The 18,938-nt window shown below is 25.9% G+C and overlaps 1 protein-coding gene across 3 annotated transcripts in view; it reads right to left on the bottom strand.

Moving 5' to 3' along the window:
• The window catches only part of LOC129914314 (neural cell adhesion molecule 1), a 96,232-nt gene that overhangs the window by 7,195 nt on the left and 70,099 nt on the right, over nt 1–18,938 (bottom strand). For 2 of the 3 annotated variants that reach the window (XM_055993496.1, XM_055993498.1), the window contains exon 10: nt 13,363–13,464. The exons of the other annotated variant lie outside the window; for it this stretch is intronic. In XM_055993496.1, coding sequence (XP_055849471.1) covers nt 13,363–13,464 — 102 coding nt within the window. The remainder of the gene's footprint in view (nt 1–13,362; nt 13,465–18,938) is intronic. 3 annotated transcript variants of the gene reach the window in all.

Below are 18,938 nucleotides of genomic sequence, written 5' to 3' on the forward strand. Positions count from 1 at the left end.
ATAAAAACAAATTTCAATCAATATCCGTCGCAAACACAAACCCAAATTTAATTTATCAATCAAAATAGCTTCTTGTGAAATATACCAAGCGACAAACACACACAAATGTCAAATTGAATTTTCAATATAAAATAAATAAAATTTTCAACAAAATTTTTTTTCCACCCTATTGCAATTTTATTTTTAATAGAAAAAAAAAAAAAAAAAAAAAAAAACTAATAAAAACCATAAAAATAAAACAAATGATAAAAAAAACCATAACAGTGAAACTCTATTTTTTTTTAACCTACCACAAAAACCATTCTGCTACTATTGCCCCTTCGCTTTTGCCCCTTTTCGCAGTGACTCAGATTCATTTTGTTATCCCACAAATCAATATCTCATCCTGAAACCGCCTTGAATTGTGTACAAATCAATCTGTCTCTACAAATCATGATCCAAATAGGCAAATTCACAATGTGAAATCCTTCATACACTCTCGCTTACTCAGGAACAAAAAAAATAAAAATCAAACCAAATCGAACTTAAACAAAAAAAGAAAAAACAGAAAATTCACAAAAATAGAAAAATTTAAATCAATTTCATTTTCCTGTCCATCGACAAAAAAGCAAACAAAAAAAAAAAAAAAAAACGTGTAGATTTTTTCATCAACCCACAAAAACCATTCAGAGGATTCTTTTTATAGTATACCTGCCCTGGTATGGTTGCTCTATAAAAATTTAAAAGAAAAAATAAAAAAAAACAAAAAAAATCAATTCTAGATATTCGCCAGGACATGTCCATTTCGCAGTTTTTGATGCTCTTCTCCATACACATAGCGAGAGTCAATGCCACAACCATTGAAAACAGCACCACGACCAAACAACCAACAGCAGCAGTAGCAGCAGCAGGAATATAGCCAAACACAAAAACCACTTAATTCAATAGACATGCCAAAATTGCAATTTGTGGGATATTTGGCAAGCAAAATGCAACAACAACAACAAAAAATCACGATATATAGGTTGAGCAATGGATATTGAGATGGAGATAGATATAGCCTCTCTTTCTAACTATCAAACATCATTCCAATTTCCAACAATGGCTCTGAATAGCAATAAATAAATAAATTAGAAAAAAATAAAAAATAAAATATATAAATACTGAAAAATACAAAAAAAAAAAAAATAATTTTTAAAAATACAATCAGCGAGAAAATCAATCTGACACATAGTGGAATTGTTTAGTTCGATTGACAATTAATTGAAGCACAAGTTGGAAAAAAAAACGTTAAGGAAACAAATTCTAATTTATTTCAGTGCTGATGTTTTATTGTTTATTATATGGCGAAAATTATTGGAAATTTGAAAAAGTCATGTGTTGAAAAAATCGCAAAAATTACACTGATCCAAAATTTTTACAAATTTTTTGACGTGATAACGTCTTATAAATCGATGAACTATGGCAGCCACCACAAAAAAGTGACGCCATTTTCTAACGTTACACTATCGCGGCAAAAAATTTCAATTCAAAATTAAAAAAGAAACTATTAGAGATACAAAAATCTTACTCCAAATGAAGGATTTTTACAAATTTCGTCATTTAATAGGGTAAACAGGGGTAAAACGGAAAGATGAAATTTCTGGTAAAATCTAAACGCAAAGTTGTAGAGAGTTGATTTTTTTTTGCTATAGATAGATGAGACTAATTTAAGAATAACTGTATTCTAAAAAATTTTGAAACTAAGGTATAACGTTTTGTTTGAACGTTGTACACGTGTTTGGGCTATGACAAAATGATGATTTTGGGTAGGGAAATTTCATTTTGACAATTCTAAAGAAGCCAGGTGAAAGATGAGGGAAAAAAAATTAGTCGTCTAATACGGATTTTTTTCCAACACTCTGCGTTTCGAAATATGAATTTTTGAAAAACACCTTGTTTTTAATTGGTATTTTTGGGTAGTTTTTGATTTTAAGCTTTTTTTTTGGAGTGTTAAAAAAATCTCAAATAGGACATGTAAGTTTTGGCCTTATGCATACATTAATATCGTTAAGTGAGTTTTGACTGAATAACGGAAGAAACAAGTTTTTAAAAAACACGTTTTTTGACCGTTTTTGACTGATTTTCATCGTTTTTTATTTTTATATTTTTTTCTTGAAGAGATACAAGAATAAAGTATAGTGAATAATGATAGACCATGACCACGACTAAATGTGATAACGGTAAAATAAAATTTTATAATTCAACAGGCTATAACTTTTGACCAAGAGCAGATAGAAATTTTATTAAACTTTTATGAGCATCCTGGTACAATTACCTTTCATTTGGTATATCACACATAACGGTAGACTTACCACAAGCTATACAATGTTAAATCAGGAAACTTGCGAAAATACCTCAAAACAGTGTGGGAAGTACCGTAATCTCAGTCTGGAAATTCCACATGGTTGACTTTAAAAAATTCTAACCTCTCTTGTAAGCATCTTTGAAATGAGATTGATAAGACATATGAAAGGTGAAATAATAAGCTTTCACATGGTATACAATTCTTTATAGGTTGTCGAACAAAAAAATTGATTCCATAGCGTGAGAACATAAAAATAAATGTTTTTTTTTTGCTTTTTTTAATGAAATTTGATGGAGTTCAAAAAATTCTAGCTCTTTTTGTAGATGTCTCATAGACCTGATCGATATATATATTTTGGGCTAAGACAATAAGCTTTCAGATGGTATAACATTTTTTATAGATTGTTAGGGAAAAAAATGGAAATGACGTGAGAAGATAAAAATTCATGTTTTCTTTGTTTTTTTTTGAATAAAATGATTGTTTTCAATATATTATTTTTATACTTTTTGCGCATTATAAAAATGGTTTTATTCATAAGAAGAAATACTTGGCTTTTAAATTGCATAATTTTTTTTGTAAGCTTTTAAAATAAAAAAAAAACTAATATAATGAGAAAATAAAAAAAGGTATTTTTTTTAGCTTTTTCTTGTAAATCTTTGTTTGAAAAAAGTAAACGCTTCAGTTGACTCATTTTAAACAAAAGCACACAACCTGTTTTCTGACGACATTATCACGTAAAATCATCGTCCGTAAACCGGCGAAATAAAATTGTGTTCTTATTTTGGAATTTGATTTAAGATGTAGTTTTTTTTTTCCTTAAAAAAAAATGTCTTGTTAATTTTTTTTTTCATATACATTAAGGTACCAAATTTCTATATATAAAATCTAAAAAATTTTAGCAACTTGAACTCGATTAGCAAGTTCGTGCAACCCAGTCCTCATACCATACCCTCTTTTGAACAATAAGACTAGTGTGCAAATAATTTTTGAAAAATAAAATAAATAAATAAATGAGTAACAGAAAAATAGTGATTAAGAAATTAAAAAACTAGTAAATGGTTTTGGCTTCGATAAGGATTGGATTTGATTTCAACAAATGACCAAAAAACGATGTTTTAAACGATTTGAAGAAATAGCAGCCCTCATATCGATACAATTTCTATGTAAAAGTTGTTGATATATAAAAGGTCTACAAATTATAATTGGCTCAGTTTTTTTTTTATAACCTCAAAATTATTAAAAAAAAATGTCAAAAAGTAATGATTTTGGTTTTTAATTTCAATCTTTAACGAAAATATTTGGATTTTTACGAAATTTTTTAAAAATTTAATTTTAAGTAGATACCTAAGTCAATTTTTGTTTAAACACAATATAAAATTCTCAATTTCGTAAAGAAAAATAAGTTGCATTTTTTTTAATCGATTTTTTGGCAAATAAAAGTTTGGTAATGAGGTCAATTAAAAATTTTGATTATATTTTATTTTCACACATAGAAAGTTCTAAAAATTTCACTTTTGATAGCAATCAATTTTCTTTAGAATTATTTTAACTATTAACGGCAATTTTACAACCGATTGTTATTTGTTTTTACTTACTTAAAAAAAAAAAGACATTCATAAATTTTAAATGACGTATAAAAAAAGTAGTTTTGGAATCGAATCTATTTGTATTAACTAACTCAAGAACTTTGAAAATTCTTTTTATTTATACCTTTTTTCATTTTTAGTTTTAGTGCATATGTTTTTTATGAAAAACAGTTGAAATATCGCATAATTTTACCAGATTTTATGAAAATTTTAGTATTTTTTTAAAGCTAAAAAGAAAAGTTTTTGACATTTTAATCAATATTCTAGAGGTTTTGTTAAAACATGATTTAAATAAAAGTTATAGTAAGTCTACAAATTTCACAAAAACAATTTTTCAAGCTTTTGCAAAAATTGTTAAATTAACATTTTTTCAACACCTACTTTTTTCCATTCTTTTGTCTTTCAAAAAAACAACAAATAGGTTTTCTTTTTCAATTTTCCAATGATGAAAATACATATTATATTGATTTACATATGTGACTTAAAAAGAAAATTTACATATTGTGATGAATGTTACCGAAATCATTATAACAGATCTTGTTGAATTGAAATCTTTCAGCAATTTTTATTTCATCTAATTTCTATAAGGGGTCTTACTGAATTCTTAACGAAGTTTGCCAAGATATTTTGAAATACTGCTTTAAAGCCTTAAACGAAGTTCTAACTTCTATAAGAACATTTTTAATGAATTAAAGATTTATAGAAGTCTTATAGAAGCTTTGCAGCGAATATAATGTCTCCGAAGAATCTTAAGGATTTTCTAGCTCGTTCACCTATTCAACAAAGAACATAGGCAGATTTGAAAATGAAAATTTCTTCGAAAAATAAAATTTGAAGCATATAAAAATTAATTTTTTTTTTGTTTTTTTTAAATTAAACTTTATGAATTTTATGATACAAGGTGGTAAGTTGGAAAAAGAATAGACATCATTCACCTAACTAATGGTTTTCCTACAGCGTTGTTTTTTTTTTTTTTTGTATGACCTTTTAACATAATGTGTTCTATTAGGAAAAATCGCTAGTTGTCTGATATAACATAATTTAGGCTCAAAAATTGCTAAAAATGCCTAAAAATAGGTTTTTTTTTGATAGCGTTTAAATCTAGATGATGCCATATTAAGGAACTTTTTATAGCCTATAACAAGCAAACAAGCAAGATGTTGGCCACGATACCTCATTTGTCAAAAATGATGTTAACAAGTTTCGAAGTTACGAGGAAAAAAACATAATGTATTTACATCAGAGATCAGAAATAACAGTCAACCTTTATTTTTAATTGGTTTCTCTCTGAGAGTTACCACATTACTTTAAATAGTTTCGGTTAAGGTTTGAGATTTATTTTTAAAAATCAAAAATAATGGTTATCGGTTGAGATTTATTTTTTATCTCTTAAAATAACTCTCAATGGTTGAGATTTTTACCAAAAAAATAAATGGAAAAAGTCAACCTTTAACCGTTTGCGCTGAAAATAAATCAAATATGGTCAATTCAAAGGAAAATGTCGAATAGATCAAGAATGTCTTTATTTTGCAAAAATAAATATAAAGAGCATGTTTTTTCTAAGTTTATGTATTAAATAATGTATGAACCAAATAGACTCTCAAAGTTCTTTAGACTAAAGATTACATCTCTTTTCGTTTAAAGTAAAATCTAAAGACGAAAATGTGTTTTCCACTGTGATTAGAGTCGCTGGGACGACAAGCAAAACCAATGCAATTTCGAATATTTCAGGAAACCGATGTTCTAATATCTAAGACAAAGCGTTCAGCTTCCAGAAGCGTTTTCGTCCGCCCAACTTCAAACGGATGCCAAAAGGTAGCGGCAACTCTAACCTACATTTGGGTACAACTCCCATACCTGTAGGTGCACTCGTTCTACAATAGGGAGAACTTAAAGGTCAAAAAAAGTTAAGCCCGATTCTGAAAAAATAGGCATGATGTGGCGGTTTAACATGGAAGATGATTTTTTAAAAATCTTACAATGTGCAAAGCGTAGGCCCATGACACAAGCTATCATTTGGCATCACTCCCAAAAATTGCTCTCAAGCGGTTTAGCTTTCAGGAGCATTCAAAGATTCGGGTATTTTTCGAAAAAAAATTTACCCCAACTTTCAAATGCGATTTTCTCGGAGTTTTGAAAAAAATCCAAAAACCCGATTAAACCACTATCGGGTAGCTGAGAATAAAAGCTTTCATATGGCACCTTTCCAATGTCTCTAGGAATTGATACATTTGCAGATAAGATTTATTTTCTCTCAGCGATATATCTCACTGGTTGACCGAAACATAAAAAAAAAATACAAAATAAAGGTTTCTCTCAGACCTTGACCGAAATTTTTCTTTTTTAAAAATAAAGGTTATTTTATGACCTTTATTGAAAATGGCGACAAATAAGAGTTATTAAGGAACCTTTCAAAAGGTTGAGATTTATTTCTGATCTCTGATTTACATACATAAGTCAAAAAAGCAACTTAAAAAATTTAATATTTAAAATGATAGTTGTTACCTCTTGTTGGCTGCTTCTTAAGCAACCCCAACCCTCGAATCACCATCAGCACTAAGAAATTCTATGCTAATGCACCTCTTGACACGTTTGACTATTTCTGATTTTAAGAAGAAAACATATTATCGTCATCGATTTCTAAAAAATTGATCAATTTATTTTAAAGCCCTCGCCCTCGGTATCTCGGAATTTTGTGGCATTCATTGTGTTTCAACACAATGCTTTCTATTACAAACCAAACAATTTGTTCAACAGTATCGTTTTATATCTGCCAGCTTTATATTCTTCATTCTATTTCAGCTTTGGGTATTTTATCTAATCACCACCCCAACTGGCAATATGCGGAAAAGCCTCTCTTTCATCATCAGAATTGTGAGCAATTGAGTATTGTACAGTAGTGAAAATTCAAAGAACTCATAAAATACAGTTTTCAGTTATTTGCAGAGCAGTTATTTTCCAGTATCGAACAATACAAACCCCATTAACCTTATGACCTTTTTCAATTTTATGTTGCCTATTATAGCTATCCACCAGATAACAAAGAAATAACAGTGGCAATCCACCAAATCGCAGATTTCAGTTAGTTAATATAAACCTCATTAACCATAGTTAACCTCTAAAACTACTATTTCACCTAATGGAATCAAACTATCAAACTTTTTTTTTACGTTAAAATCAATTTTTGAAATGCATTTTCTAACCTACCTAACTTTTTTTTTGTTTTATTTTTTTACTTTTAATTTACTAATTTACTGCCAAAAGGACTTTAATTTCCTGAAAATAATATCATCATTTCATTATCCTAGAAAACAGAAACGGTTTTGTGTGTAATGAAATTCAATTCCATTTTTTTTTTGTTGCGTTTTACTCCTTCTTTATCACTATCATTTCATTCCATTGTATCCTGAGGCTATAATTAAAATTTCGCTCATCAAGTTATGTGAGTTTTGATAGTAAAGCTATACCAAATATATCCTTCTTCCACTATATAAAATATAACAGCTCAGCATATGTGTGTAATAGAGACGAAAAAGGAATAGGTATATGGTGATATAGAAATTGTTTATTCATGCATTTTTCAAAATATCCTTTCAGAATTTTGATTGATTGTCCTCATTATAGTTTGTTTGTGTTTATATTAAATTTTCATCCTTCTACCCTTTTCGTCCTTCTTGTGTTTCTATTTAAAGTTCTTTCTACCTTTGGTTATAATCTAAATGAGGTTTCTTGTTTTGAGTATATGTATTACCCCCAATTCTTAGAAAAAAGGATTCTTCAATAATATTGGAAAAGTTTATGCTCCAATTGATATTGAATGAATGATGCTTTAAGAGTTTGAAAACTTATGCTGGCAATAACTTAACCAAAGTCATCAATCATTTTTTTTTTTTTTTTTTTTTTTTTGTTCAATAAACTTGATGGGAAATATATTAAACTAAATACAGTTTTGGAGAGATTTCAGTTTATTTTTTGTGTTAGAGATATTTGACAAAAATTTCAATCTTAAAATCCTCTTGCTGAAAATAATGAATTTGAACAAATTTTCTCCAAATTGATATCGTATCTCGAAATATCTTTTTTTTTTTTTATTCGGAGGAAGATATTTTCGGATCAAAGCCTCGAAAAAATTTTTGGTTTACAGAAATGAGTTTAAAATGATAACATTTAGTTAAAAAATTACAAATTATTATTTTTTTTTTTTTTGATTCGAAAGGAAATATTTTTTTTTTTTGATTTTCGTAAAAAAATCAATTTTTTAAATTTCCTCGGAATCCAACGAGTGAGACATCAAAAGGAAGATCTCTTTTAGTTCTGTTCACAACTGCAAACCAAAAGTTTTTTGGATCTGTATTTCCGCCGAATCCACCGAGTGAGACATAAAAAGAAAGGTCTCTTTAATTTCTGTTCATAACTGTCAACCAGAGTTGTAAAAATATCAATTGAAAAAAAAAAAAAAAATATTTAGGTAGGTAGGTATTAAAAAATTAAAAAAATTTCACATAAAAAAAAAATGTTTTTGCAAATAAAAAATTTTCCAAATTAAAAAAAAAAAGAAAATCCAATCAAAATCTGTGCATTAAATATTTTTTTTTTAATATTCGTCGAATTTCTAACAATTTATTAGGCCTTACAATATTATGGTCAAATAGCCAAAATTTTAAGAAATTCAATGAATATTAAGAAAAAAAAAATATTTAATGCACAAATTTTACATAGAATTTCTTTTTTTCAAAGCAGAAAATTTTTAATTTGCAATAAATTTTTTTTTTCAATAAAAATTAAATTTTCAATGCAAATATATTTCATGTTGCAATAACATTTTTTTAATGCAAATTTTTTTTTCAGTTGCAATAATTTTTTATTTTAATGCAATTTTTTTTATATTTGTTTAAAATATGATTTCTTACAACCCTGCTGTCAACCCAAAGTTTCGTGGATGTCTAGTTGCTAAGTTATTTTAATACAATTTTTTTTCGTCGTTCTCTGGAATTCATTGAGGGCCTCCGAGCCCTGGTGTACGGGTTACCAAACGAATTTTCTCCCATTAATTCTTTTGTTTATTAACTGCTTTCAAAAGACGACAGTAAACTACCCAACCTCCGTAAATATTTTCATATAAACAATCTACACAGTTTTCTCGTAAAATATACTTGTTTCAAATTTCAACAACAACAAAAACAAACATTAAATTCTTGTACGTAAACAATTTGCTTCTATTTTATTCCATGTCTACCCAATTACTCGAAAATTGTCAATTGCCTATAAAATCCATTCGCCAATAAGCTCCACCCCCTACCCCCTCAAACAAAAAAACATAAGGAAAGAGTAAGTACAGAACCTGCTGCACACTCTTATACATGTGTGGGTAGTTAATTTTCGATTACAATGTGCCTTTTTGCCTGTTCGACATCGTCGTCCTCGTTTCTTGTCCTGGATAGACATTAATATTGATACAATGACCAACACGTTTTATTTACCAAAATATCCAAGAAAGATAATAAATCACCTTCAAACAGCCAAAGCACTCAATTCTATTTTGTAACATTTACATGACTTTTTTATCGCCTTTACTTCATTCAATATCACACACAAACAACAACAACAATAAAGGTCCTTATTGTTAAAATGACAAAAGAAATAAAAACCACCACTTCCAGAGTCATTGCCAACAAGTTAGATAATTTCCCTTCTCTTTTGATATCAACAAAAACGTGAAGAAGAAAAAATAAAGCATTTATTATCCATTCAAGGATCATTATAATAGAATTCCTTGATATAGGTAGTTACTGTTAGTAGCACCTTCGATTTATGTAGGCATATGACAATGCCTTTTAATGTCTTTTTATAGACGACGAAGAAAGGTCAAACTTTTAAAGACTTTGTCCTCCTATCGCTCAACACGCAACTCAATGGTTTTTACATCAAAATTGAATTGGAACCTTTTTTGGTGTGATATCAGAGATATTGTAAATGGTGTTTTATTAGACAGGATAAGAAGGGTGACGGTAGTATGTTTTATTGTTAATTGAGAAAACTTGTCAAAATATTAATTTACACTAAAGGTTGAAGTCACAATAAGCCGATTTAAGGAATGGATTTTGAAAATTGTAACTAAATCAAAGGTCCATCGATGAATAGTAGTGCTTTTCATGATATAGCATTTGTTTTTCATGAAAAATTAAAAAAAAAATATTCATTGCAAAAAAAAAATTTGCATTAAAACAAAAAAAATTTGTATTGCAACTGAAAAATGTTTGCATTGAATAAAATATTTATATTATTACACAAGCAGCTGCCCTGCAAGGATGAAAAAGCCCTTCTAAAAAATATTTATTGCAACTAAAAATATATTGCATTATCAAAAAAAAAAAATGTTATTGCAACTGAAAAATATTTGCATTGAAAATAAAAATTTTATTGGAAATAAAACTATTTTGAATAAAAAAAAAATGATTGCAAATAAAAATTTTTTACATTGAAAAAAAAAAATTAATGGATTTTATTTTTGAATGCAGAAAACTTTTTACTAGCAATGTATTTTTTTTTTAATGCAAAATATTTTTATTTGTAGCAAATTTTTTTTTTTGTATGCAAATGTTTTCAGTTGCATTAATTTTTTTTTTTTTAATTTCTAGTAAATCTATTGTATATATTAAAGTTTGGTTTTGTGTACGTTCGCTAACCGGCCACACCGACTGACTTATTTCCTTAATTTTTTTTTTTAAATCAAAGAGGCATAAGAGAAGAAGGTTTAAGGCAAAAAAATTTAAGATTTTATAGGGTAAATAGGGGTAACACGACATTGAAAAAAGAGGCTATTTTCTAAACGGTAAGTCGTTAAGAGTTGACTTTTTTTTTAAATAATAGACAAATTTATTCAATAGTTAAAAAGGGTATTGAAAAAATTCTAAAAGATTTCAAAACCAAGCTGTGAAGGTTTTCTTGCAGTCATAGACCTTTGACAAAAGACTATTTAGAGGTACGCAAAATTTTGCACAGAAATTTGAGTTACACCATGAGAAAGATATTAAAAAAAAATTAGGGGTCTAAAACGGATTTTCTTCATAGGCCCTGTATTTTGAAATAAAATTTTTTGAAAAACAACCTAATTTTTAGGGACATTTTTGAGTAGTCTTTTATTTTTTTGGAATTTTTAAAAGTCTGCAAAAAATCTCAAGCTTATAGGAAATACGTTATGTCTGACAATGTTCTTATTTCAAATTTAACTTCCTAAAATTATTATACTTTTATTCTTTGTTACAATATACAACACATTTTTTTTTTAATTGTAAATTAATTCGTTAATTATTTATGTATTTATTTATTAATCATTTTCTTATTTATTTATTATTTAATTAATGACTGATTTATTTATATTACTATTTTTTTATTTATTTATTTATATTACTATTTTTTTATTTATTTATTTATTTATTTATTTATTTATTTATTTATTTATTTATTTATTTATTTATTTATTTATTTATTTATTTATTTATTTATTTATTTATTTATTTATTTATTTATTTATTTATTTATTTATTTATTTATTTATTTATTTATTTTTGTATTTATTTATTTATTTATTTATTTATTTATTTATTTATTTATTTATTTATTTATTTATTTATTTATTTATTTATTTATTTATTTATTTATTTATTTATTTATTTATTTATTTATTTATTTATTTATTTATTTATTTATTTATTTATTTATTTATTTATTTATTTATTTATTTATTTATTTATTTATTTATTTATTTATTTATTTATTTATTTATTTATTTATTTATTTATTTATTTATTTATTTATTTATTTATTTATTTATTTATTTATTTATTTATTTATTTATTTATTTATTTATTTATTTATTTATTTATTTATTTATTTATTTATTTATTTATTTATTTATTTATTTATTTATTTATTTATACATATATTTTTGTTTTTTTTTCTATTTATTTATTTGTTTATCTATTATTTATATTATTTATTCATTGATTCATCTGTGTTTAGTTATAACGCTTTTAAGACTGATAATTTTAATTTGTATACATGTAAAAGTGAATTTTGAAAACTCATTGTTGGTCTTGTCTTAAGCAAATATTCCTATCTAAAGTATCCATTTTGTTTGTATAACTACTATTATTATAACTATTCCTGTAATTAATTTTTTTTTCTCTCTTTAATAAAGGTTTTTACAAGTAGCTTTTCCTTCAAACATAATTAAATAATTCATTTACTTGTTCATATAAATTTAACTTGGCAGCATTTAAGTACCTTTTATACCAATCTCTGTAAATTGTGCAATTTAGTTCTACGAAAAAGATAATGTAAAAATTTTGCTACAATAAAAAAAAAAATATACTAGAAGTAAAGATATCCCTGGCGTTATATTTTTTTCCGTTAAGAGGCAATTGTTGCCCTCAAATGTCCTACTAATGTGAACTATTTGCTTCATTGAATAAAATGCTTCAAATATTTAATATTTTTAATAAAATCATATTATATTTTGTGTTTCAACTATTATTTGTTAATTAAAAAATATGATTCTTAGAAATAATATAATAAAAAACACATTAAAAAGTCATCTCATAACTTTTGGTTACATTATGAAATTCATAGAATTTTCTTCCTTTTTTTTTTTTGTTGACGGAATGCTTATTAACTGATGTATACAAGAATTCAAAATTAACTGTTAAAATATTTATAACTAACAAAGAATTTTTTTTTATAATTGAAAAAAAAAAAAAAAAACTTTTCATTGAATTCTTGAAAAAAAAAAAAAAACACTAAAAATGAAATAAAATTCAGCAAATTATAAATTCAACAACAAAAAAAGCCATTTGCTCATTTTATGATAAAATTTCAAAGTGTCCAATTAGTTTGAAAAACGCAGAGAGCGAGGTGTTTTTAATTTTTTTTTTTTTTGTAATTTATTTTTATTTTGGTTTTTCTTAGAAATGTTTTGTATTATTTTATTTTTATTTAAAAATGTCAACGAAATAATCATCATTCGACCATAACGTTGCAAAAGAAAATATCATTTTTCTATTTCGCGCCTATAATACTTCAGTAATACTACAACCACCAACAAACCACCTCTACCAACACCGCTGCCATCAACTTCCTCTTAACACATTAATTAAAAACTTTTCTTTTCTTAAATTCTCAAAGAATTTTTAATTAAGTGCTTACTTTTTGTAGCAAAAAATGTTTTTTTTTTTTTAATAAAATGTAAAATGAAACCTTAAGGTTGACAATTTTGCTTTCAAATGATATTTATTCAACCGCGACTTGGAAGAGGGGAGGGGGGGGAGAAATTAGGGAGCGAAAGGTATTTTATTTCTAAAGGACACACTTTTAAGGGAAAAACACAAAATAAAATATTTTTTTTTTTTTTTTTGTAAATAATTTTTTTTTTTGTTCAACTTGAACACTTACCACCTCCACCGCCGCCGCCGCCTCCACCATCTTTCCACTCTTCCACACCATAATCAGGCAGAGCATTTGTGTCGAATTTATTCCTGTTCGGACGCTTGCCATCTATGTTTTTGTGTAATTGTATGAACGACGACGGATATTTCAAGTGTTTTTTTTTTTTTTTTTTTTTTTTAAGGATTTGCCAGGACGAATTTTTTTCCAAGTTTTGTGTATTTTTTTATTTTGTTTTGTTAAAGTTTTGTTTTACATTCATCCACAAGAGAGAGCAGCCGAAAGAAATTGGGATAAAAAGAAGAGAAAAAAAATCATGTCCAGGCGTAACCCATTCAATGTTAAGGAAGGATACACAGGACGAAGTAACAAAAAAAAAAAAAAAAAAACAAATCCCAAAACACCAATGATGATGACGATGATGATGATGATCGCATCCAGATGGAAATGAAAACATATTGAGTGAGGAAAATTCCACGGAATCGGAACCAAAGTAGACACATTTGTGAACCGCCACAAAACACAAACGAACACCAAGAAGTAGAAAAGCATACAAAAAAGAATAAATTTAAGAAGGAAAAAAAAAAGGATAAAAATAATGTGCGGAAAACATTTGTTCTTATTAGTTAAATGTATACACATGTAAAGTCATAGAAAAGACAACAACAACAACAATAACAAAAAAAAAAATATATAAGTTTGTGTGATAAGTGCAAGCTTTCAAAAATATTTTCCACTTTATTTTCCGCAACCAAATAAATGTTAAAAAATAAAAAAAAAAAACCACCACAACCAATAAAAAAAAAAAAAAATGGACAGACAAAAATAATTTAAAAATAGAAAACAAAAACCTTTTCAAAATATAAACTTCTGAAGGAGCACACAGAGCACCAGAGGAGTAAAAAATTTTTATTGTGCAGAAAATATTATTACTTCCCAGGAGCTGAATTTTTTTTTTTTTTTTTTACGAGAGGGTTGTCTTTGTCTGAAGAGTAAAACAAAAAAAATAATGGGTAGGTTGTTGGTAGGTGTTTTGTGTGTGGGAAGAACAACAAATAATAAATAAAAAAAAAAAAACAAATAAGCAAGTCCATTTGGACTTTGAGAATTCAATTTACTTAAAATAATATCAAATTTACTTGAAATAAATTTATATTTATTTTTGATTCTTTTTTTTTTAATTTTGATTTATTTTTTGGTAAAAAAAAAAAAATATTTATATAAGAGTTTATAGAATGTGTTTTATAGTGGAGTAACTAAAGCTCAAAAATTGGCAATATTAGGGAACCCGGCCAAACAGCTTAGATTTTGATGATCTTTTTTTTCAAACGTCGATAATTAAAAATACTTTAAAGTCTATAGATTAAAAATTGCCGGTGTTGCCGTTTTGATTTTTTAAATTTAATTGAAGATTTTTGTGAACAAAAACAAATTTTTTTCAAAAATTTTTCTTAAATTTCATAAATTAATTGATGCCAAAAGATTGTCTATTAAATTCAAGGAAAAAAATATATTTGAGTAAGGGACAATCTTCCATAGTTCAAGCGATAGATGCAATTTTCTTATTAATTGACTTCAAACACAAAAAAAAAATATTTGAACACAACGGCAACACCTACAATATTCAAATATACATTTCTTAAAAGCTAGAAGCTTAGTCATATATGTAAAATTAAAATTAAGTTAATTGAATGAACGGCTTTTGAAAGAATGGTAATTGAACTCAGATTTTTGAAAAAAAAAAAAAATTATTGAAAAAATTTTAACATGTCGTTTTTTAAACTTGATCGTAATATAAAATGCATTTATTTTCAAATTTGTATTACATATAATGTCAATATGTATTACGGTTAATGAAAAAAATTAAAAAGTATTTCATTTTCGAAGAACTTTTTTTAATAAAAGTTTTGAAAAAAAATGTAACTTATTTTTTTTTTTTTAAAGTTCAACATCTAAATATAACATTATTTTTTATTCATTTAATAACCCTTACTGTTGAAAGTTAAATAGCAAAAATTTAAAGTTCCTATTTACCACAGTCTTTAAGAAAATTAATTATTTCAATGCAAAAATTCAGTTTTAATAAAAAAAAAACCATTGAAATTGAAGTAATTTTTCATTTTTTTTTCAAAAGTGTGATATATTTTACCTTTTTTGCTTCGAAATTCAACTGATAATATTTATGGCCAAACATTTTTTTTAAATAAATTCATATTTTATTAGAAAAAAGTTTGGAAAGAAGTAATTTTAAATTTTTCTAATAACATTTTTTTTTTAATTCTGAGTTTGAGGACCATTTTTTCAAAAAGTCTTGATTAAATTTAGTGGATCTAAATTTAAGAGATAAGAATGAGCTTCTGGCTTTTTAAAAATGTATTTTAAAATATTGTAGGTGTTGCCGTTGTTTTCAAAATATTTTTTTTTTGTGTTTGAGGTCAGATTGTGAGAAAATTGCATTTATCGCTTAAAAGATGGAAGATTGTCCCTTACTGCCTTTTATATATTTTCCTTAAATTACCTAGAGAATCTTTTGCTATCATTTGTTTTATGAAATTTAAGAAAAAAAAAATGGTTTTGTTAAAAACCGGCAACACCGGCAATTTTTAATCTATAGACCTTAAAGTATTTTTAATTACCTACGTTTGAAAAAAAAAAATCGTCAAAATCAGAGCTGTTCGGCCGGGTTCCCTAATAATTTGCTTTAGTTACTCTACTATTAGTTAATTTTCCATTGAGCAATGATTTATTGTTAAACATGAATTTTTGTATTTTCCTGATGACCTGAATTTGTAAGATTTCTAATATCATTGACCATAAATATTTTCAATACACAGTGAGCCTAAACAAGTTTAAGGTTGACCTAAAATGACGACATAAACTAAAAATGAGGCTTTGTTCCTGAAGGCCTCAGCAATAATAATCCGTTTTTACCAAAATCGGAGTAGCTTCATTTTTCGAGATACCCCCTGTAAACATGTTTTTTTTCGAGAAAAATTAATATTAGTACAAGGCTTTAGTATGATAACTTGGACGCCGAGAATTGAAAACGGATTTTTGTAGAGGTATTCAATGCAATCATTTTTTGTTATAGGAGAGGGGGTCTATGTCGGCCCTTTTAGGCGGGAGGATCAATTTTCTAAAAAAAACTACTAAAACAAATATTAAAAAACAACGACAACACTTACAGTTATCAATGATACCTTTTTCAAAAGCTAAAATTGTACACTTAAATTGAATTTTTAAATCAAGTTAATTTAATCAGTTGTTTTCGAAATAATCGATTTCAAAGTAAACATTTGTGAAAAATAAGTATGAAAAAAATACATTGAATACTATTTTTGTCAAGACTATGGATTTCAATACGGGTTAAATCGATAATGTAAACTACCTCATTAAATTCCTAATAAAATACTGAAAACCATATGTTGTTAAGCATTCTAGTTTTTGAGAAAATTGAAAAATAGGAAAACCACTTTCTTTATTTTTATTTATAAAACTCTGATTTTTAAGGAAATTCGTCTGTAGAAGCTTTTACATAAGAATTATCTAAATGTAAATATTTGGATAAACAAAATTAATATTAATTTTTTTTTTTTTTTTGAAAAATCAATTTTTCTAAAACTGGTTCATTATTTTTTGTAATGAGGTAATTGTGTACTGGTTTATATTTACTAAAAAAATGGCAAATATTTTCGTTTTTAAATTGTACTTATAACAGAAATATTATATTTTAATTATCTACAATTAACTTTTTGAACATTTTTTTTTTTTTTTTGGGTCGGGGTCAAAATTCTAAATGCTTAAAAACTCGAATTTATAATAATTGTGACTTTCGATAGAGGCTTAGAATAAAAATATTTAGAAAAGCAGAATAATGGATTTGCAGAATTTTGAAAAACAGAATTTTTGATTCATAGAATTTTTAAACACAGAATATTAGAAAAAAAAAAAAAAATGGAATACAGAAATTTTTATTCAGATTTTTAGTTAAAATACTTCAGACCAAGCAGAAGCATGTGAATAATGACTTTTTAATGGCTAGTATATATTATAATCATTTAAAAGTGTACAAAAAATAAGAAATGAAAATTAATTAATTTTAGTTTGGTTCAAAGATTTAATAAGACATTGGCGATTTTCCAAATAGAAATATCTCACACACCAAAAACGAGATCGGGTCAAAATTCTGGCTTCAAAATTCTGCTTTTCAAAATTCTGCTTTTTTAACGAAAATTCTGTTTTTCAAAATTCTGCTTTTTTTGTATTTTGCTTTTCAAAATTCTGCTTTTCAAAATTCTGCCAGCATTTTAATTAACAAAAAAAATTCTGCCAATTCTGTTTTTTTTTTTTATAGCATATGCGCTGACTAAAGAAAAATACACCTCATGTAATTCAACATTGGTACTTTCCTAAATTTTTTTGTTTAAGTGTCGCAAATATTTTTTAAAATGCATAGACTGACTTTCTTTCAAATAAAATCTATGTTTAACTTATTGGAACCGATGTTGTTTGATACAAAATATTCCTTTTTTTATTCAAATTTTTGAATATTCATCTTTATTTGATAAATTAAAAAAATTTTAATTATTTTCGGAAATGTATTAAAAACCTTTTCTTAATATTTTCAAATTTATTTATTTATAAAACAAAAATGAATTTGCTTTCAAAGAATGACAAATTATGAAGGTAAGTAATCAAATAAGCAGAAAATTTTTCAAGAAGATGATTTTACAAATTTTTGCAAAGGTTTTCCAAACCCTTTTTTAATTTTTTTGCAGAATTTTGAAAAACAAAATTTTGAAAAGCAGAATTTTGAAAAACAGAATTTTGAAAAACAGAATTTTGAAAAGCAGAATTTTGACCCCAACCCACCAAAAACTTTTGAAAAAAAAAAAAATATAGTATACCTAATTTTATATAAGAAAAACCAAAGTTTTTTTGGCTAGACGTTTCCACCTTCTGTATTTGAATTTTTAAAAATTTAAATTTTGAAAAATGTTCTTTTAACTGTAGCCTTTATTACAAGAAACGCCGAAAATGTGGTGAGTTTTCTGGAAAAGCAATTTAGTTAAAATGTTAGAAATCTGTGTTTTTAATTGTCCTACTTAATTGTGTTATGTTTTTTTAAGCTATTTATTTTTAATGGAATTATTTCCTATGCCAAGGGCAAAATTCTTAAATGAGGCATTTCGAGTGGATAACACGAACTTTACGTTACTTAACATTTTAAAACTCTTTTATAGACAAATTTGGCTTCCAAAATAGTTGATTTATTTTATTAATCCTCTGTAGGCACACCTCTTTTTTGCGAATTTGGTGTATACTTTTTCATTTCGCTAGAACTTTTTTTGGTCCCACTATTTTATCTAGAATCATATATGAAATTGATGTAAAATTTTCCGAGGAACTCGAATACTGTATTCACAATTCCAAAAAAATGTTTTTTCACGCTTATAAAGACACTTTTCTGTGACCACTTTTCATTTTTGTCCTGCCAAATTCGCACCCGTGTGCCGACGACAGACGGTTAAGATTCTTATAAATATTTTTTTTTTTTGTAGTAATTACACTGAGTGTAATTCGGA

Source organism: Episyrphus balteatus, chromosome 3 (genome assembly GCF_945859705.1).
Source record: "Episyrphus balteatus chromosome 3, idEpiBalt1.1, whole genome shotgun sequence".
NCBI classification, from domain to species: domain Eukaryota; kingdom Metazoa; phylum Arthropoda; class Insecta; order Diptera; family Syrphidae; genus Episyrphus; species Episyrphus balteatus.